This window comes from Furipterus horrens, unplaced genomic scaffold, assembly GCF_987537825.1.
Source record: "Furipterus horrens unplaced genomic scaffold, mFurHor1.1.pri manual_scaffold_2, whole genome shotgun sequence".
NCBI classification, from domain to species: domain Eukaryota; kingdom Metazoa; phylum Chordata; class Mammalia; order Chiroptera; family Furipteridae; genus Furipterus; species Furipterus horrens.
The window spans coordinates 44,696,147-44,710,181 of NW_028327172.1; the positions used below are offsets into that span (position 1 = coordinate 44,696,147).

At 47.6% G+C, this 14,035-nt stretch overlaps 1 protein-coding gene across 2 annotated transcripts in view; it reads right to left on the reverse strand.

The window, feature by feature from the left end:
- The window catches only part of CLPB (ClpB family mitochondrial disaggregase), a 144,947-nt gene that overhangs the window by 16,857 nt on the left and 114,055 nt on the right, over positions 1-14,035 (reverse strand). For both annotated transcript variants that reach the window (XM_090265076.1, XM_090265069.1), the window contains exon 7: positions 7,807-7,921. In XM_090265076.1, the coding sequence (XP_090121202.1) occupies positions 7,807-7,921 (115 nt within the window). The remainder of the gene's footprint in view (positions 1-7,806; positions 7,922-14,035) is intronic.

Here is a 14,035-nt window from a genome sequence, read left to right on the forward strand (position 1 = left end):
GAAAATCTAGGTTGAAAAGAAGCTGAGCATAAACTGGGTTCAGGCTTCATGGGGTATCTAGAAAGGGAGAAATGACCAGGTATCACTTAGACAGATGGCCTGAGGTGGAGCAGGGGCAGGGTTCCCCAGGTGGCATGTAACCTGAGTTGGTGATCTGGACTTCTCTTACAGAGAAGCTATCCAGCCCACCGAAAGCTGCACACCGCTGGGTGATGCAGTTCAAACACACTATGGAGAATGTGCAATTGGATTATGCCTGGGGCCATCTTCTTCTCCTTATTTTCTAATAATGCACCTGGGAGAAAGCTCTTTATAATGCCAGGCAGACTCCACTGCACAGCTGTCCCTGGTCAATTCTGCCAGACCCAGGGCATGAGTCTGGGGTGGGCTTGATCTAGGCCTCCCTGTGAGACAGGTGAAATGCCAACCATTAAACAATTACAACTCTGGATATTTCTAATAATATCTGAAGAGAAAAATGGCTAAGCAGATGGTATCCGACAGAATGAAAAATGGAAGCAGCTAGGAAGGACTCAGGAAGGTAGGCGCCATGGGGTGTGTGGTTGGCAGGGTGGGTGAGGACCAAGGCTGGGAACTTGGAGGGTCCTATCAGGCCAGGGCAGAGTCTTGGACAGACAGGGACCTAAATAGGCCCACGCAGGATGTGACCATAGGTACTGGTGCTCTCACTGTGAACCAGCAAAGGCAGGATCTTACTCTGCTAGCACTTCACGATCTCTAAAGAACTTCTGTAGACATAGCTTCATTTGGGCCTCCTTAGAAACCTGAGGTAGGCAGGGCAGGGAACTTGATTACTGCTTTATAGTTGAGGCGGTATGTACAAAGAAGTTAGGCAACCTGCTCAAGGTTACACAGGTAAATAAATAAAGATCCTGGGCTTTACTCTCCAGCTGTGGCTAGCTTTTGGGAAAGGAGTCTGCTTGCCCTAGCCACAGCACCTCCTCATACCATGGCCTCGCCCTGAAAACTGTCTGGCTTGAGAAGCCATTCAATACAGGGTCTCAAGCACCCCTGTCCCTTGCCTCTTGGCCTTGAGATGATGCCAGTGTCTCCTTTGCTGGCTACTCCAATTCCTGCAAGCTCCAAGCAGACCTGGCTGCCTCTCCACATGCAGGACTAGTGCCAGTGGCTCATGGCTGGGACCACTACTGGGCTATCTTAAAACTTACCTACAACTATTTTTTAAAAAGATTTTATTTATTTCGAGATAGAAGGAAAAGGAGGGACAAAGAGAAGGAGAGAAACACTGCTGTGTGAGAGAAATATGCTCCCTAACTGAGGGACCAGATCCGCAACCCAGGCATATGCCCTGACCAGGAATCGAACTGGGGACCTTCCATTTTGTGGAACAATGCTCAACGAACTGAGACACACCAGTCAGGACCCAAAGCAAGTCTTTAGGATGAACTTCACCACCCCACATTCACTCTGGGGTCTATTTTCTCTGGTCTGTGTTCATCTATGGGGTGGTAGGGTGCAGAAGGTAGGAGTTACAGGATCTAGTTTGCCATTTACTAACTGATTGACTTTTATTCTTTTAGAGCCTTGGTTTCTTCATCTATAAAATGGGAATACAATACACGCTGAGTCAGCCCCACACAAGGATTAAATGAGTTAATGGTTATGAAAGCATTCTGTAAGTGGCAAGAAGTGAAATAGTAGTAAGAGTAAAAATAATGGTAGTCATAGCAGCAGCAGTGGCAGTAGCCAGTAGCTTTGGTATTTTACAGGTATCTCTTTCCTCCTTAGAATAATCCTGAGGAGTAGTTATTATCTCCACTTTACAGAAGAGGAGAATGAGGCTCAGAGAGGGGCAGTATAAGGGGTTTCATCCACCTGGGCCTTCGTATCCAGGAGCAGGATGTGCTTCAATCTCACTGTGCATTCTGTGGGAGCAGGTGCCAGGAGTTCTATTTTCAGAGGGGCTTTGGGGAATAGCCTAACAGTGGTATAATGCTTACTGACTAAATGAATTAATTCTCAGTCTTTCTGGAATCACAAGAAGGAAAGAACAGATACTTAACTCCCATTTTACAGAGAAAAGTGAGGCCTGAACCTAAGAGTCTTTTATGGCTTCAAATGGTTATTACTATCCTTGGGTGAAAAGGTTTCTGTTCTCTTCTTAACCCTTCTCCAGGGAGCTTATCCATTTCTTCAACAAATAAGCTCTGTGCTGGGTGCTGGAGCACCTACAAGAAAGTCTAAAATAAAGTCTGTATCTTTTAAACGAATGTGGCTCTGAAAGCTGTGGGCTGCAGATGGGACGGGAGCACTGGGAGAAATGTGGGAAGAGCCATGTGTACCTGACTGACCTTTGGGCCTGAAGGATGATGGGGAGATAGCCAGGCAGTCATTCCAGAAAGGAAGATCCAGTGTGTGCAAAACCAAAGCGAGGGGAAAAGAGCTGCTTCCTCCTTCTATCCTGGCCTTTGCCTCCGTCAGCTCAAGGTTCTGGGACAGGTGGGTGGGCTGATTCCTCCTTCCTAGTATGTTCTAGTGATCTGGTATGGGAGATTTTTTTTTAACCTAACCTGGTGTTCCATGCTTGTGGCATCTCCTAGGGGAACCCGTCCTTCAGAGGGACTGTCCTGGTTGAGAGTCACCTGAATGTCCATTAGCAATTTCCTGTCTACAGCTCGTAGGTTCAAGGAGCACAGCAAGTGAGCACGAAGTACCTGCTGACTGAGTGGATACGGGAGCCTCAGGTATGGAGGATGATGAAAGAAAGGTTGGTCTTTAAGGACTTATCTTTCTGAAGATTGACTACTACTGAGTAGTCAATATATTAAAAATGCGAAGGATAGCGTTTGCTGAGCCCCCCTCCCCCCATTGTCTGTGCGCACACACACTGCAGGCAGGCGCTACTGGAGGGAAGAGCAACACTCGTCCAGAAAGAGGTTGAGATGAGAATCTGTCTTGAGGAGAAGCAGAGTATCAAAGGGACTAAGACTTCCTTCACTGAAGTTAACAACGTTTTACACACTTGTATACCCAATCCTTGGGGAAACAGCTGAATGAGAGGTAGCTGCTGACCTTCGGAGGGAGAAAGACATACAAAATGATACCCTGTAGTAAGTGCAGTGATAAGAAGTGTCCACAGGAAGCCCTGGGTCTTGAGTGTCTTGGTGCAAGCCAGTGGAAGGAAAGGGCCATCCAGGCAACGAGGAGAGCAGGGGCACAGGAGAGACATCTGAAGTGGTGCAGTGTGGAGGTGGAACTATAAGAACTCTTCTAAATTAATCATTGCCATGTATTTCTCAGATCAGCAACAGGACTCCCAGGGAAGGTCCAGGAAGACACAGGGCTTGGGAAGATTACAGTTTTGGATTAGTCAAAAGGGGAAGTGAAGCATGAGATAGGAGGGTGTGCCCACTGCATGCCACACGGCTGATGCTGAGATTCTGAGTTCGGGCTCACCCCAGCAGGGAAGAGTGGTTGGGGTGGTAGAACTTCCCCGAGGAATTTCAAGGGCTTCAGTGTCAACCAGGATCAGGTGCAATGGGTGTTTGGGAGAGGCCCCCGGTCAGAGGGAGCCACAGGGAAGCATCTCAGTGTTTAGCTGACCTTCTTCCCAGAGCAAGTCTGGGGAATAACCTGTCCACCAAGGGGTCAAAGGTCAAGTAGTATGGGTGTTATAATGAACTATTTTGCTACAGTCACATTCCCAGTATGTTTGTGAACTACTAGAAAGCAGACTTACAGCTTCTCTTTACTCAGAGCACATCACAGAGATGGATAAGGGGCCATATGAAATTCACTAACTCAACAAACTTCACTAAGCATCTACTTTGAGCAGTGCTGTGCCAGGAATTGGGAAAACAGAAACAATTCAGTCATGGTTTCTGCCTTCAGAAGTCTACAGTCTATTACTCCTGAACTAAGTCAGGCTAAGTAAAAGCCAGCCATGGAATGGGAGACAGGCAGGACTAGGGTGGGGAAAGGGCCAAAAGAAAAGGAATTCCATGCAGAGGGCAGTATCAACAAATGAAGGCAGGGGATCAACACAGCCATGAGCAGGGAAGCAGAAGCAGCTGGTGACGGATGCAATGCAAAGTGGGGGCGGCGGCAGGGGTGGGCCTCGTATGCTGCGCCAGGGCAGTGAGAGCTACTCAAGGATTTTAAACAGGGGAGTCTTTACAAAGCTCACTCCAGCAGGGGAGAGGTGATTATATTGGAAGGGAAGTAGGCACAGAGACCAGTGAAGAAGCTACTGTGTACTTCCAAGGGCCTGAGCTGGAGCAGCGGTATTAAGAACAGAGGGGAACCCTGGCTGCTGTGGCTCAGTGGATTGAGTGTCGTCGGCATGCGAACCAAGTGTCTCTGGTTCGATTTCCCAGTCAGGGCACATGACTAGGTTGCACGCCAGGTCCCCAGTTGGGGGCACAAGTAAGAGGCAACCATACAGTGATGTTTCTCTCCCTCTCTTTCTCCTTTCCCCTCTCTCTAAAAAAAAAATAAATAAATAAACAAATAAATTATTAAAAAAAAAAAAAAAAAAGACAGAGGGGAAAGGCCAGGTTTGAGACACATTTAAGAGGTAGAATGACAGAATTTGATACTTGATGGGCTTTAAGGGGTAAGGGGCCAAAAAACATCTGAGTGTCTATTTAGGAGCCCAGGAATGGTGGTACTTTTACTGAGACAGGAACACAGAGGGTAGACAGGCTGGAGATGGGGGAGCGGCGTGGAGTCCAGCTCTGAACGTGCTGAACAGACAGTTGGTTGCCTTTCTGAGGAGGATGGTGGGAAACAGAGGCTTCAAACTCCCAAAGGGTCTGCTTCACAGGAAGGCTTCCACTTTCACCCCATGACCAAGAACAGCTCTGGAGTCTGGAATGAAAGCCTTGCTTCCAATGCTAAGGCTATGGCTTATGGTATGTAGGTTGCCCTGCTTTAGCTCCAGTGACCCTAGAAGACCAGAGAACACAGGGAGGGGCCTGGGCTGTGGGGTTGGTGCGTTATCTCCTCCATTTGTAAGGTGGTAACTGTGTACTAGGCTTTCTAGAAGCCCTGCAGCTGGGGATCGCACTGATAAATTCACTGTATTACTTTGCACAAATCAATATCCCAGCACTTACCAGGGGTTGATGTGACCGAAATTGGTTTCAGCCAATTCGAGAGGGTAATAAATGGCCATTTATCAAATCAATTCATTCTGTGGCACTTCTCTGGCTGCCCATCATCATGGTACCCCTGGGGTGGCAGAGGGCCACCCAGCTAGTCCCTAGCACATGTCTGACACTAGCTAGAGAACAAGGGAGGCCTGGACTACACATTGGGTCTGCCTCCCTCTCCTGCAACTCCTTCTTTAGGGGTGAGGTCCTGAAGCATTTCCTGCTGACCTGGAAAGTGCCTCAGGCTTCACCTGGGTGGGCAGCTGAACATTATCTGACTACTGTCAGTGTGATCCCCAGATGCAGGGCGTCTAGCAAGGTGGGCACATAGTTATTGATTTATGAATAATGGCAATAACACACCAACCCCACACACAGTCCTGCCTCCAACAGCCTCTGTCTTTTCTGGGGTCACTGGAGCCATGACAGGGTCAACCTACACACCACAGGACAAGGCGTAGGGCCTTCCTGATCAGAGGCACTGTTTGGGTGACAGAATGAAGTTTTGGACAGAAGAACTCAGGGTAGACATCCTGACAATCCTTGGGCAGTGGGGGAGCTGAATCATCTACGCCTGCTCAGGTCCACAACAAAGGGAGACAGACCGGTAGGACAGCAGGTCTGTAGGACTCGGAAAAGAGGTCAGCCTGGGGCTAGGACTAAGGATCAGTCCCAGCTTGAAGGAAAGAGCTGTGGGCCTAACCTAAGGAGCACATTAATGCTACATTACTTGTTATGGCCAACCCTAGACAGTAAACATCTTAAAGACAGGGATGAGGTTTTATTCAGGGCTGTCTGGCACACACTGGAAAGAGCATATACTCTATAGTCAGGCAGTCTGGATCTGACTTCCCAGTACACAGGGGAAGAAATGGATGCTCAAAGAAGCTAAGTGAATAGCCTGAATGGCACAGCTAGTAAGTGCTAACTTGCTATTTAAGCCTAGGTTGGTTGAATTCTTTCCATCTCAATGCCCCCCGCCCACACCTCCTGCAAACTCCTGCTTCTGGGAGCTACATACCCTATGGGCTGGAGAAGCTGGTGAGAAGCAGGAGTTCAGAGGAGCAGGCAGCCTGCTGGGAAAGGGCTGTGTAAGAAGCAGAGGGAAAACACTATGATGGCAAATGGACAGGAGACTACAGCAGGAGATGCTCTTAGGTCTCCTGCCCAGGTAATATCTATTCCATAGGCTACTCCTTCTCCCTCCAGCACCTGAGAGCTCCCAGGGTCTCCCCTTCCTCTACTTCAGACATGACATTGGCAAAGAAGTGGGAGGTTTCCACCTCCAAGATGGTGGCTGAGGGTGATGTCTATATCTAGACCCAAAAGGGCAGCTTGGTGCAGTTTGGGCCTGAATAGTTGAGCCTTACATATTAAAAAAAGCTTTCCCTGACTCCTGTGTGTGTCAGGAGGCAGCCCACTGACCTCTAACTGGTGAGACAGCTCTGGTCATTGGGCTACTTTTATCTGTGATGGGGTCAGGCCCTTGATGAAGGGCTCACAGCTCTCACATGCGTCCCATTGTTGAATGTGAGGATGATGAAGATCAGCCTGGGCTCAGTGTATCACAGGGACAACCTCCTTCATTTTTCAATTACTCCTCTAATTGGTTTCCTAGGGTTGAAAATGCCACCTCAGAATATCCCAGAGGGGCGCCACAATTTCAGCCTAATGTCCCCTTTATCAGTGAGCAGAACCTGGTGTTGTCCTTGGCAGTCACTGAACTGTGTGACCAAATGCTTAGAGAGAAGAGGTAAGCAACACATGAATAGAACTGACCGAGACACCATAGGACAGAGGCTTTTAAACTTGAGCTGAGCATCCAAACCTCCTGCAGGGCCTGCTAAAGCATGGGTTGCTGGGCTCCATACCCAGTTTCTGATTCCACAGGTCTGGGGTGAGAGGCCTGAGATCTGCATTTCTAACAAGGCCCCAGAGAATATTGATTATATTGTGCCAGAGACCATAGTTTGAGAACCACTGCCTTGGGGAATGTCCCATTCTCCAAGCTGGGCATGGGTTCTTCTGCCCTTGCTGTATTTGTCTGAGGTCACCTGAAGGGAGTCATGTGCCTGGGTCAGTGGGATCAGCGTGGGCAGGAGGGGCATTAGATTATGGTTACACCAGCGGGCAGTATGGCTCCCAGGGGTCAAAGTATAGTACTTAGAGCTTCTGGGGTGGAAAAGGCATTCAAAACTTGTTCAGGACATTTTCTCTAAAATTGAGCCAGTGGCAGAAGACAGAAGTTCTAGTTCTGGCTCAGCTGCTACATTACTTGTGTGGACAATATCCTGTTTCTCTCTGGGTCTCAGTTTCCCCACCTGAAAAGTGGAGATGTGGAAAACAGTAGACCAGGTAAAGGTGAGAGTTAAATTGTAAATATAGGAAAAGCAGTCATCAGCAATTATTTAAATGCTCTGTATCTCAGCTTCCTCATCTATAAACTGGGGATTTAATGGTACCAAACTCACGGGGTTGCTATAAGGATTAAATGATAGGATATATGCAAAGAGCTTTTCCTAATGCCTAATAGAAAGTACTCAACAAATGTTAAGTTGTAATACTATTAGCCACCTCCCCACAGTATGGTGACAGCAGGATGTACAGTTCATTGCAGCAGACCGTGAGCTCCCTGCCCTTTTTGGTGCAGGCTAGCATCTCACATATTCACCTGCACCCACTGTGGCAATAGCACTCTCCTGGCCAATGATGTGCTCCTTTAGCCGCTGCTCCAGTGGGAATCGGCGCCGCTCCTCAGCTTCACGCTTCCGCTGCTTCTCCTGGTACTGTGGGGAGAGAGTGAAGGTGGCTCAGGAGTGCTGGGCCCAACAGGATTCTGGTTCCATTCTGTCCCCGATCCAGGGGATAAAACACACACCTGGCTCTTCAGGTGTCAGGATGCACAGCTCTGGCTCATGACCACTATAGGCCCAGTCCTTCCTCTGTCCTTTCATTTTACCCCTCACCCTATCTTCTTACCTCAGGTGGTCACTGTTCAGAGGTCCTGGCTCAACCTGCTAGTAAAGTAAGTACTACTGCTAAATTAACCCTTGACTCTAGAGTCTGACAGAAGACCTTGGTTCCAATCCCAGTTATATCACTTACAAAATGTGCTCATCACCTGGAGCAAGTTACTTCACCTTAGTTTTACCTATTAATCAGGGATTAAATATGATGATGTATTTAATGTGCCCAGCATCATGGTTGGCATGCAGTAAGTGTTTAACAAATATAGGTTCCTTTCCCTTTCCACTTATCCTCTTGAAAACCTTTTTGGCTTTCAAACCAGAGCTAAGAACACCCTCCACTTCAATGATACTGCATTTCAATTAAACACAACCATTCAGCAATTGCTATGGGCTGAGCCCAGTGCTGAGCAATTCCACCATGATGGAAAAGTGGGGTGGGGAGAGGGAAGAGAACTGTGCTTTGCCACCTGGGAGGTTCTAGTGATGCTGAGTGCCTGGCATGTGCAGGCCCTGGGTGTGGTCCGCTTCAGTGAAGGCAGAAGCTCCTGAGCTTGTTCACACTGTGAGGAAGGAGAGGAAAGCCAGGCCTGGCACACAAATATTTCTCAGGCAGAATCAACCATTTTCCTCACAGTTCCAAGGTATGCACGCCTGTTTCTAGCCCTGTACCTATCGCTACCAACCCGCCCCCCCCCAAAAAAACCCAACTACTTGGAAATAGTTTTGTTGCACGTTTATGAATATGTACTCTAAATCAACACTGAGCTCCTTGAGGGCAGGCACTATTTTTTACTCACTGCTATTCCTAGCACAAGTTTCGGCACAGTAGACGCATCTGGTGAATGTCTACAAGAATGAATTTGATGACAGATATAAGGAGGGATTAATAACTAGACTGGGTGGTATAGCAGTGCAGAGAAGGATACATAAAATGTGGAACATTATGGGGATGCTTTCTGGGAGGCTGGAGGCTGGAAAAGGCTGGAGTATTGAGCCAGGTGGAAATGGAAGGACTATCTGTAGACCAGGCAGGGAAGGGTGAGTGCATTGGCCCCATGAAAAAGCATTCATGGAAGTCAGGAGACAGAGGAAGAGAGCAGGTCTTAAGAGTAGAGAATTCAGGAGGCTCCCTTCCCCTCAGACCTCTATAGTGCTGACAGATTTCTAGAAAGCAAGCTGCCAAGGTAAGGCCCTGTCACAAAAGTTGTAGCTGCAGATTGCTCTTGTGGGCAGAGTGGAGGAAAAATATCTGCTGGTTGGGCAGTGTTTTCCTGTTACAGTAGTGACCTTGACAGAAGTTAAAAAAAATAAATAGCAAACAATCCAATTTTGGTTGTTGCTATCAGTCTGTAACTGAAAGCTCCCATCAGTCCTGGGGTTTCATATGGAGCAGTAATGCGGTGCCGATCCCAGTGGAACAATGTTTGCCGGCTGGAATCCAGAGTGTCACCATGCAGCTCCCTCAGGCGCTACATACATCACCTAGCTCTGACGACTCCAGTCATATATCTGCCTCCTCCTCCTCCCTGCCCACCCAGCCCCTCTAAGCACTCAGGTCCACTGGGCTGGAAGGCTCTGAAGGTGAGATGCACATAGACTGGCTGGTACAGCCCTGGCAAGTGGCCTGGCCGGCTTGCAGTCAAGCAGTCCATGGAGGAGCTCAGAGCAATGGATGCTGGCCTCTAGTGGTTTTTGGGCCTGTTTCCTCACTTCCCCTCAGTGATGGGTATCCCCACCTCTAGGCCTTTTGCTAACACTGCTCCCTTACCACAAAAGTCTCCTCCATTCCCACTCACTTCTAAGTGCCTTGGTGATCTCAGCTTCAATACTATATTGTCTAAGAAGCCTGCTGTAAGGCTTTGTGCCCGCTCTGGGGCTTGTGGAGCACTTATTTGACTGTCTGTTTATCTGTCCTTACTAGTCCATAAAGTCCTCAGAGACAAAGGCAATGTTTTATTCATCTCTATAGCTCCAGCACCCAGCACAGGGCCTGGCTCATGGAAGGAGTCAATACAAGTTGCCAAATGAATGAGGTAACTACTACCTGTGGACTAGTGGCTGTGTTCCAGGCACTGTACTCAGCATTTTAAACATAGCATCATATTTAATTCTTACAGTTGTCCCCATCTGAAATTTGGCTCATGAAATTTGGGACATGTCATGTGGCAAAAAGAAGCTTTGCTCCAGATGGACCTGAATTCAAATCTCACCTCATCTACCTACTAGGTAGCTGACTCTGGGGAATTTAATTTACCTCCTTGGGTTTCAGTTTCCTCATCTCTAACATGAGGATGGTACTTATACCTACCTTGCAGGATCCTTGTGGGACGCTGGTGGGGATTAAATGAGGTAATGTACACAAGCACTTGGCAGAGTCTCTGGTACACAGTGGATGTGTATGTAGAAGTGGTATGTGAGAGACTCAAGTGGGGAGCACAGCGCTTGGCCCTTGGGAGGCCTTTGATAAATGCTACTTGTCCTTTGCTATATTTTGATAACTCATTTTGTAACCCAGTCCCCCCTTTTTTTTGGGGGGGGCGTTTACTAGAACCCTTTAAACTTATTGAATCTGCACAAAGCTCCATACATAAAGAGGTGCTCTGGCTCAAGCAGAAGCCAGCAGCCAAGTCTACCTGGATGTCCCCACTGCCCTAGAAGTGGCCCCTGACTCCTTCCCCTATGAACCTAGCAGGGCACAGTTCTAATACCAACACGGTTCTATGGACACCTCTACAGTGTCTCATCTCTGTCTGTCAGTTTTCCTTATGTGGTACAGAATTCTGCCTTTAGGTACTTTCCACCCATTGATCTGTGGGGCCTCATAGAACAGAACACATCTTTTCTCTTCGCTGCAGGCCAAGCCTAACATGACTTTTCTCACCACTTTGCTGATTTGGGTACAATCACCATGGCCTCCTTGTTTTCTCCAGAGAAACATTTCTTCGTCCTGTAACTCTTCTTCAGTGTCATGGTTTTAGGCTGTCTTAGAATTCCTGTTATTTTCTTGGGCAAGGGGAAATGGTCCTTGACTTCTATGGGGGTGAGGGTAGGGGAAGGTTAGTTACACCGTGATCTAGCTGGTTTCTCAGGAGCTTTCTAGATGGTCCTGGGAAAGACTTAACCTATGGCCTAAATCTGAGCATGTCCCAATTCTATACCAGCCTGGAGCCCTAAATATCTATTCAGAAAAGCTTCTGAAAATGCATCAGAATTTTGGATAAAAATGTATAGGACACTAGGATTAAATCAGGTAGAAGATTACTGCTTCATGTTCTTTTTCTAATGCTTAGCAGATATTGTACAAAAAAAAAAAAAGTGTTGAATTAATGACTTTTTAAGGCATGAACTATGAGCCCAGGCTTGTGAGATGCTAGCCAGTGGAAGGACCTAGGGCAGGAAAATACTTGGTCTGTATACACTCTTCTTAGGAAAGAAGAGAGAGGAGAATGGGAGAAGGCACTTGGGAAGGGCTTCATAAGTGTGGGCTACTATTGTTCTTGGCTTTTTGAGAAGATGGGAAGGAAGACTACAGGGACTAAGGTCAAGGCCATGCGTTTACAGGGTTTTACTAGAGAAGATAAGCAGGTAACCCAGCCTTCAGAAGCAGAGGGTACTGGGCTGAGAGGCACTAGGAAGAAGCTACCCAGGACAGCAGGAGCGGGGGAGTGATCATCTTCTTAATAAAAGCCATATGCAATTAGCTTCAGAAGCCCTCACCTGGAGCCAGCAGCAACCCGCTCCCTATGCTACCTCTTGGCTGGATAATCGCAGCCACTGGTTTCCATCACTCTTGATTAAATATGGCACCCCTCCTGGCTGTGAGTGCATTTACAGGAAAGGGCTGGGAGGCCGAGGTAAAGCCTAGCTGGGCTCACTCAGAGATGGGTAGCTGGACTGAGTGCCTCTACAGGGGAGGGTTACAGGGAGAAAGGGTATGTCAGGCATCATTACCGTTGGGCATTCCTCAGGGAGCAGGTCTGATAATAAACCTGGCAGTGTGTTCACTTAGAGGGTAGTTGGGGCAGGGGTGGTAGGCATAATGAGACTCTGGGCAAGAATAATGGGATAGGTATGGAGGAGGAAAGAGAAGAGAGGCCAAGCTGCAGTTTGCCTTGCACAGGAGTTCAGGGCCACAGTGCCCACTGGCTGCTCACAGACAGACTCAGATATACCCTATGCTTCTGACTCCAATCCCAACTCACATATCATAGGCAGGGCTTCTATCATGTCCTGAAGCTGGGGACGACAGAGAGAGAGCTGGGTAGGGAGGCCAATAAAGGGGACCAGGGGGCAACACTGAGACTTGCGGGGCTCAGTGATGAAAAGAACCCCGAGTGGGGGGGAATGGTGACAGGAGGAGCCCAGGGAATGTGGAACAGATGGGAGAGAAGACTGAGGGATAAGAGAGTTACCCAAGGGACTTGAAAGTCTCTTGAGCCTGGCCAGTGTGGCTCCGTTGGTTGGGCATTGTCCTGCAAACTGAACGGTTGCCAGTTTGATTTCCCAGTCAGGGCACATGCTTGGGCTGACGGTTCAGTCCTTGGTTGGTGGTGCATACGAGAGGCAACCGGACGATGTTTCTCTCTCACATCAATGTTTCTCTCCCTGTCTTTTGCCCTCTCTCCCCCTTTCTTTAAAAGGGAAAGAGACAGAGAGAGAGAGAGAGAGAGAGAGAGAGAGAGAGAGAGAGAGGGAGAGAGAGAGAGAAAGAGAGAGAGATGGGGAGGAAGGAAAGAAGGAAAAGAAAGAAAGGAAGTTAGTTTTTTGAACTAACTCATAAAGTACACATTTCTGTAGAGGAAGGTTGGGCACAGGGCAGGCATCAGTCCCATCAGCCTGGTGACCACTATGTCAGCATCCTGGATTCCATGTAAATCGGGTCATGTCACTCCTCTGCAAATAGCTGGGTTGATCCAGAGAGACAAGACTGGAGAGAGGGGTTAAGAGGAGCAAGCATAGACTAAAGTGAGAAAATGAGTTGTGTTCTTTTCAGTGCATCAAATCAGGAGGCACCTGGTGCTACTGTATCCTGTAACCATTGATGTTAACTTTGATCCCTTGGTTAAAGTGGTCTGTGCCAGGTTTCTTCACTATCATTTTTCCCGCTGTAATTAATAATTATCTTGTGGGGTGAGACTCAGACTATGTAAATATCCTGTGATTCCTCAAACTTCCATTCACTAGTTGTAGCACCCATTGGTGAGTCTTGCTTGGTTTGGGACCAGCTGTTCTAATCCTCACACCTTTATGAAGTTCAGAGTATCTCATCCCTCAATACACAGAGATAAAGTAAATTAAAGCAAGGTTCTACTGGTAGCAAGTAATAGAGACAGAACACTAATCCTTGTAGTCTGACTCCAGCACCCGCACTGTCCATCCTGTAAATATCTGTTCCCTGCCTTCAGGGAGTTCAGAGTCTATTTAGGGAGATGAGACTTAAAACACAAATTTCATATATTAACTTTTAGCACAGGACTGCTCGATGAACTTACTGAAAATAAACACCACAGGGTGTTCTTGCCAGAAATGCATAATCTGAGTTGAATTATAAGGAAACATTAAACAAACCCAAATTGAGGCACAATCTACAAAATAACCAGTTTGTACTCATTAGGATGTCAAGGTAGTATCAATATAATGCTCTGATTCTGAGGACTGTATTAAGGTTACATAAGAAAATGTTCTGCCCAGGCTGGTGTGGCTCAGTGGTGTGAGCACCAGCCTGTGAACCAAAGGATCACGGTTCAATTCCCAGTCAGGGTACATGCCTGGGTTGCAGACCAGGTTCCCAGCTGGGGGCATGTGAGAGGCAACCTATCTATGTATCTCTCGCATGTCAATTTTTCTTTTCCTCTCTTTCTCCCTCCCTTCCCCTCTCTCTAAAATATAAATAAATAAATAAAATCTGAAAATAAAATAAAGTAAAATAAA